We start from the raw sequence: 8,498 nt of genomic DNA on the forward strand, positions 1-8,498 counted from the left end.
CCATTTTTCATACATTTTGTTTCACCTTTAATCTGGGTAACTAAACAAGTATTGGCAAGTAAAGAATTTAAATTCACGTCTAGTTAGTGATTAGTTCTCGCAGTTGAAAGAAAAACGTAAAAATAATTAATATGCATGGATATTTCGGCCTTTAAAATTTCGTCGTATTAAATTTTAAAGGCCGAAATATCCATGCAACATGTATGAAAATGGACCTTAAGCTATAACCTTAAGTAAAGTAAACCTTTACCCCCTTATTCATAGACGTTATTTATCTAAGGAAAGAGCATTGCTACGATAACAAGTCTGTTTCTCAGCTTTGTTTATCTGACAACTTACTGTTTGTTCAGCTTTGTTTATCTAACAGCCAACTAGATTCAAATTGTATCTCAATATTAGCCAATCACAATGGCCCTATGTCTACGCACTGCGAAGGCTGCCATGCCGTCAGCACTGAGAAACAGACTTGTTATCACAGCAAAGATGGAGCTTAGATAAATAGCATCTATGAATAAGGAGATTAGAAGTTTACTGTAGATCAAAATCTATTGTTGGACACAATTAAGGCGATTTGAAATTTTGAATCCGTTCAGCTATGTTTGCGACTGACTGTACAAGGTAAGTAACTAGAAAATATGCTCACTATAGAATGAATCTTATTTGCTATACACTTATTAATTCTAGCCTAGATCTAAGCATCTATTTTCTAAATTATATACTCCAGAATATATCGACGAACTCTATCGTTAATACTTAAGACTAAAGTACCTATTTATCTGGAATCATAAATAAAAAAAAGCAACACTGATCCCTTTTACCTATGGTTATTGTAAAACTGCTTGGACTTAGAAATAGTTAGAAATATATTATGTATTAAACGTAAATTTACTAAACACTCGATGATTAAGAAAGAAAACATAACATTTAGAGGTAATCAAGAACAACAATACAAATAGATCGAGTGTCGACATACGTTTAAAGCACAAAGATACATTCTCTATGCATGTAGAATTATTTACTACCATGCACATAAGATTCAAAACCGCCTGGCAGATTTGTGACAGATGGATCGTAACATACCCTCTGCGTTTAGTATAAATAGGCGCTTTTACATCCAATCTATATCAGACGATTGGAGACGCTCAATTCGTGTTATTTGAGGTTAGGTCAATTATTATAATTCGTGAGTACGCAAATTTGAACCCTATTACATATTTAAGTAAGAGTGATAAAACAGGTCGCGTTGGGGGTAAAGATAGGTGGAAAGCTAATTTGAACTCTACATACAGGTTAGTTCTGATAAAACGCTCGTCCTGAAGGACTAATGTAATATACATGGTATCTGTAAAAATCGGCATACTAGGATATTTTACTATGTTATATTGTATTTTTTTAATGTGTAACAGCAATTAGTGCTAAAAAGAAATCCTTCTGTGAAAACAGTATTAAAATTCGATAAGAAATAAGGCATCGTATTTCAAATATTGCTAAGTACAAAAGTGGCTGTGGAGTGGGGATATCGCTCCATCTCTTTCTTTCGCACGCAGCGTAATGCTCGCTGACGTCATTTGCAAGTATTTCTTCTCTTTTGTGTATTTTGACACTCGCCCCTATTATCTAATTTAATAATAACTTGTAGATTTGTCAATAAATTTCAATGATTTGTTCTGTTATAGAATTTATAAGATGTAGATATTTCATAAAAGTTATAAATCTACATAGGTCAAATACCTTATTTTGATGTTAATCTATATTAATATATAAAGCCGAAGAGTTTTTTAACGCGTTAATCTCAGGAACTAAGCCGATTTGGATTTTTTTCACTAATAGGAAGATACATTACTTCTGAGTGCTTCTAGGCTAATATTTATTCCGGTTCAAAATATTTGTGACTGGGTTTTTCCATCTTAAAAATTACTCAGTCGCAGTTCGGAGTTAGGAAGTTGGCGGTGTGATACCCCCGTGCCTCGGAAAGCACGTAAAGCCGTTGGTCCTGCGCCTGATCTCTCTCCGGTCATGTCGGATTGCCGACTCACCGAACTATGAGAGTGAAGGATCAGAGAGTGCACTCGTGTATTGCGAACACCACGTGCACTATAATATCTTCTGCATGACTGATCTCCGTTGAGATTGGCCGCCGTGGCCGAAATTCAGCTAGAATGAGGGATTTATTCCAGTAAATTTTCACGCATGCGGAGTCGCAATCAAAACCTAGTAATATTATAAACTCTAATTATTCAGCAACACACAGGCCGAGCTTCAGGCACAGTGTCTGCGTTTCGCCTTATTTAAGCTTCGAATTTCACGAGTGTTTATATAATAATTTATTATAAGAACCATTACCCGTGTCCTAATTTTTAACAGGGTTTAAAAAGATAAGGTTATTTTCATTTTATTTACACCTTATATTGATTTATGTTTACGCGAATGTTAGACATTGAAATAAAACTATTATGCGGATTTTATCACGATTTTTATATTAAAATTTTCTCCCGTTTCGAAGACTGCAGCCTTCGTCCAATCTTTTACTTCAATACATTTAAATACTTGCGTATATCACAATACAGTCTCAGTGACGTAGTTGTATTACGTTAGAACTCCAGTGCCTATGTGTTGGGCTTGATCCTCAGGTGAAGTAATAATGACAGCCCGGAGTCTGGAATTTTGCCGGATATGGCGATAGGCTCGCCCCCTATCATACAACGGAATACAGACCACGGAAAGTAGACTAGTGCCTCTGCCTACCCTTTCAGGGAAAAACGCGTGAATGTGTCTGGGTATTGCTCGGCGATGTAAAAAAACTATTGTCTTCCATAACTATAGGATCGTAAGTTATTACACTCATAGGCGTAAGGTGAGAATCAATGTAGTTACAACTTAAACTATGTTACCAATAATAATTACATCATTATCAGCCATATAAATTCCACCGACCATAGGCCTCCCCTAAAGATTTCCAGACGGACCTGTCAAAACATTAAACATTTAAACAGTTGAAGCAAATCATTGTTTTCGGACTACGGTATAAAAATTTTGAGTCTAAAATATTTCAAGCACTGTTTACGTTGATTACTTATTAAATATTATTTACGAATTTCTTTGAAGATATTGACGGTTCAAAGGCTAGTTGACTTGACATTTCTATGCGACATTCAGTTTCATACATATTTAAAATCAACACGTTTTTATGTTTTTTAACATATTTTTTTTTAAAAACAAGTTGCTTATGTCAATTCGCCCTTGATATAGAATATATTGTTCTTTAAAACTAATCATTGTTTACTTTACAGAGTATTCGAGGAAATAAATCAAACTTCGTAAATATGAAGGTGAGTTTCATAATTATACTTTTTTGGCAGTAACCTAATGAAGTACAGGTAGTGACTGACGAGAGATGATTACCCCCAGCAAGTCGACACAATAATGCAGGCCTGTTTGAAATCGGATATAAGAGATTGATCCTGGATGCGACACTCTTACGTGGGCCACTACGGCGGGGTTTGAGACCTTGGGTACGGCGGGGTTTGAGACCTTGGGTACGGTGGTCGTTATCAGTCGGATACAAATATCTTACCAGCAAACCGACCTTTTCAGGAGAACAGCATGACCGACATTTCATACTGTTGGCTCAAATGGTGTTTTTTTTATAATTCTAACATATTTGTGGTATATTTCCAGTATTTTTATAAAATGGTTATTGTTATAGCAAAATACTGGAATTCAATATAGGAATTAATAAGGGAAAAAGCCACTGTCGTTAAAAATACGAAATGGCTGTGACGGTGTTCCATGAAAAAACTCGAATTATATTAGAAAACCAAAGTAGTACAATCCCGAAGTAAAGGCCAGGCGCCCTACTCCGTCTATAGAGGTGAATCCGTCTTTTTACAATTATTAAGAAAAGCTTTAATAACCAAATAGGTAAATAGGGGATTTTTTGACTCCCTTATCTATATGGACATGGAAACTGCCCTTTGAATAGAACGCCCGTAATTGTAATAAAACGGATAAGCCCCCGCAGTTGGAATAGGGCCTTATCTTAATATCAAGTAATAATAATAATAATATCAGCCCTGTATTATATACTTGCCCACTGCTGAGCACGGGCCTCCTCTATATCAAGTAAAGCTTCAAATATTACCTTTCACTGCGCTGCTCATTCCTTTAGGGCGAATAACATTAACTCTCTTGCATATTTTCTTCTGCTCCAAAGCCAAACCGTACCGCAATTTTGCACACTGCTTAGCAGCAGCAAAGGCAAAGGCATTGCCTCCAAGCTCTCTCCTCTAGGACGTGTTGTCTCTTGCGATTTTCTCTGGCTTTAATCGAAAACCGTACCGCGTTCTCACCTTGCTTAGCAGCAGCAATAGAAATAGGCATTCCTTCCATATTCGCTAAAGAGCTAGGTTCTCTTCCTGATCGCTCAATGACAAATTGTGTAGGACTTTTTATAATAAGTATTATGTTTCCAGATGTTCATACCACTTCTCTGTCTCCTGTCATTTACCATCGCAGAACCTCCTGTTGGGTAAGTTTTTTCATTTTATATTTAGGGTACTATGGGTGCTTTCCGAAATTATAATCAAAACAAATTAAAGGTTTACTTATTCTAGATTTATAACAGTCATCTCGTAAAAAAGAAAATTATTTAAAAACATTTTATTGGTATCTCTTTTCCGATATAAAAATTCAATATAAAATTACAGTAGAAACCGGATATAACGAATAAATGGAAAGCTCCTAGTATATACTTGTATAAATATTTTTTTTTTAAAAAGAATCTCTTTTAGTACGACTATTAAAATATATAGCGTTCATATTATGTGATAGGTGGCCCATTTAACGTTTTTATAAGCGGTTTTCACTTAACCCGGCGAGCGTGTGGTGAAAAAATGTAACAAGGAGTATGAGGCAGGGTATGACATACCCCTTAAAAAAATTGGCTATAAAACTTGTTTCTGAAGAAGTATTATACTATTTATTTTTTGGTATCATAAGACAATACCATCATAATGCATTGGAAATAAAACAATCGCGCCATTTTAACAATTTTATTTTTTACCTCGATGGAAATAAGTCACTTTGAATTTCAAACAAACACTTTCAGTCTCTTAAAAACTAAAAGGAACTAAAGTAAAACCAGTTTTATGATAAAAAACTTAATCGTATGATAGAATATGAAATAATTTTCTTTATAAACTAAAAAATCATAAAAATTTAGGAACATCTTAGGAACTGGAGATAAAATCTGTGCAGTTTTTGCAAAAAACGTTGCATGCTCCACACTAATAGCCTTTCCTCAGCTTGTTCATGAGTATTTTGTTTTATGATTATTTTTGTTGGGGTATCTACATCTAATAAAATGACCAGGAACATTTTGAGTCGATGAAAGTGATTCGTTGATCTGGGAAGAAATTCTCTGACGTATATAAATCGCAATATATATTTTTTGACATTTCACCTCTTCAGGTGTTCGTAAACTACAGCCAAGCCTAAGTTACGGATGAAATCGATCCATTTAGTGTCTTTGCCCTGATTTTCACGAAACATAGGACCCTGGGGCCCGTGGGCCCCTCTCAGGGATCCGCAAGTAAAATAAAAGTTAAAAGAAAAACTATAAAGTGCACGCTTTTGCACTCTTGTATATCTAAAAATAAATACAGAAGTAAACTGCTAGTAAAACAAATTTAAGAATCCAACTGAACAACATCAACCCAAACATTACGACTTTGGTCGCAAAAAGGTCGCATAAGGTGGCATTAGCGGTCCGCACTAAATAAAAGTTTGCGAAACCCTGTTCTAGTAAGTACATCTTCTATCATATACCGAAGTTGTTTTTTTCTATTTTCAACATCCATTTTCTATTAAAATCTACAATTAAACAAAGAAAATAAGTTAAAATAGCAGAAAAAGCAATTTTAGTTTTTGTCACACCAGCTATGAGGCGGGGTATCACGTACCCGAACTCAGTTTGGAAGCGTGTAACTCGAATGCAGGTTGCCGCGACACTGTGATCACGCCACTATTACCTTCCGCAACCCTGTAACTCCAGCTACTCAAAGAGACTATAAGTTTGAAAGTCAGGCACAAAAATATACGCCAGTAATTAACATGGGGGTATGACATACCCCGCCACACTCGCCGGGTTAAAATTCATGAAATATTTCCAGGGACAGCTACGCATCAGCAAGATCGAGCCATGACTACGACAACCATGACTTCCAAAGATCTCCTTCCCAGCAGTACGGGACTCCCTCCCAAATTCTTGCGTCTCGGAACTCCTTCAACGAATATGGGCCTCCAAAATCCAAATCTTCGACTACTCTTTCTTCTACTTATGGTCTTCCGACAACCCGAATCTCTGAAGATTATGCAGTGCCAAGCGCCAGGAATTTCCCGAAATTTTCTCAGGATTACGGAGTCCCAGACACCCGAAGTCTTTCTCAAGAATACGGAATCCCAGAAACCCGAAACATAGCTTTAGAATATGGTGTTCCATCCAGAAAATCACAAAATTATGGCACGTCAAAATCCCAGAACGCGTTATCAAGAGGATATGCTACGAAATCCCGAAACGCTGTCTCACAAGAATATGGTGTCCCAAAAGTGCGAAGCCAATCCCAAGTAGTATGAACACCAGCTCAAAACAGTTTACAAGGATATGGAATACCATCAGCTCTACCTAACCAGTTCAGCAAGCCAGTTCAACATTCGCTTAGCAATATAGAAAACCCATCAGCTCTTTACGGATCTCCGCATTCTCAAGCTGAACGTCTGCCAAAACCTCGCAGTCAATACTTACCTCAAAGATCAATTTCAAAAGTATTATTCCAAAGAGTTCGAGCAATGACGGCGCTTCCAATATAGATGTGTCTTACGGAGTCCCAAGCTCTTCAGATTACTCTGAAGGATTTAGTGACTTTGGTGCGAGGGTATCAGAATATATAGGGTCATCAAAGTCATTGTCCCAGAATTATGGTGCGCCAAGTGCTTTGAAAACGAATGCTGTGGCATCATCGTATTCTTCAGTTAGGTAAGTTTTGTGTGTGTGTGTGTGTGTGTGTTATATTCAAGATGTCAGAGGAAGTACTTTAGTTTAGACTTCTTGGTTCTCAGAAATTACTTAGGTCTTGTAAGGTACTATAGTTTTAACTGGAGGTTTTGGATTGATTAGTAACAAACATTCTTGAGAGATTACTGACACAGTGTTTTTCGGTGTTGAGATTTGGAACTCACACGGTGAAAAGTGGGTGACCTGGTTGCACTTCCCCCTACTCCTTCTGGAATAAAGGCAGGATGAGTGTATGTTTCTTTGCTAATAAGCGGTATGCAGAGGCGCAACCATGGCACCCACTTTTCGCCAAGTGTGTTCCGTCCCATGATGTGATAGGGGGCGAGGCTATCGCCATATCTGGCACAAATTCCAGACTCCGGGCTGATACTGAGCAGAAAAACCCAAATATCACTTTGCTCGACCCGGGATTCGAACCCAGGACCTCAGAGCGCTGCCGTACCGCGCATGCAGTACAACTACGCCACCGAGGCAGGCATCACCATGATATCACACCACCTTCCCAATTATTAATAATTTTAAGAGTTAAGATAGTGACTCGAGCTTGCAATGATTTATGAATAATTTATTTAATAAATCAATTTTAAGTCTTTTATAAATAAACCCCAACAATTCTTTATTAAATTGTCAATTGAATAGTGTTGGTAGCAAATTAAAATGATGTGTACTTCAGGAGATGCACGGAATCAACAACATTAGCGACATCTTTATTGTGAAATTAATAATATCCACATTTTAGTAAAATTAATACTACCAACATTAAGATTATTGTAGAAATATGTTTTTTTTCTATATTTTATAAATTTAGAGTAACAAGTAACGAATAACTTCAAAAATACGGTTAGCGCTGGATTTTGTTGGGGGCACTTTAATATAGATTTTAATGAGCAAAGTCAATGTATTTAACACATGATCCCTTGGTTCCAGGAGCCGGCCAACTACGACTTCAACTACAAAGTGAATGACTACATCACGGGAAGCGATTTTGGGCACAGCGAGACACGCCAAGACAACAGAGCTGAAGGGACCTATTTTGTAGTCTTACCCGATGGTACTAAACAGGTTAGTTGAAACATTAAAGATTTATTATTCTATTTAGACTAGTGCATGTCCGGTGGCTGAAATTCGACCGTTAAATGTATATATAAAACATATTATATAAAGTATATAAGCTCAGATATCGTTGGCGATGACGTGTCGATGTACTCAAGTTTTGGTTATAAAAATACTATTTCTGGAATGGAGATTGGAGAACTGCTAGCTAGGCTGGAGAGCCTCAAGCAAGCTCTTTCAATCAGTCAAAACTAACAAATAAAATAAAATGCTTATTTCATCACGTAGGCGAACATAGTTGCACTTATGATAAGTCAAGGTACATGAGAATGTTTAATTACTTAATTAAAGTAGCTTATATAAACAAAGATAA

General features: G+C 36.6%; 1 protein-coding gene across 1 annotated transcript; it reads left to right on the plus strand.

The window, feature by feature from the left end:
- Positions 1-1,137: 1,137 nt before the first annotated feature.
- LOC119193413 (pro-resilin-like) lies at positions 1,138-8,134 on the plus strand (the record flags this gene model as incomplete). The annotated part of the gene is made up of 5 exons (XM_037447011.1): positions 1,138-1,161; positions 3,291-3,329; positions 4,473-4,528; positions 6,171-6,624; positions 8,000-8,134. Coding segments are annotated over exons 2-5 (651 nt in total), but the record flags the coding sequence as incomplete, so codon positions are not given.
- Between the last annotated feature and the right edge of the window lie 364 nt (positions 8,135-8,498).

The sequence above is a fragment of the Manduca sexta genome, unplaced genomic scaffold, assembly GCF_014839805.1.
Source record: "Manduca sexta isolate Smith_Timp_Sample1 unplaced genomic scaffold, JHU_Msex_v1.0 HiC_scaffold_517, whole genome shotgun sequence".
Classification (NCBI taxonomy): Eukaryota; Metazoa; Arthropoda; class Insecta; order Lepidoptera; family Sphingidae; genus Manduca; species Manduca sexta.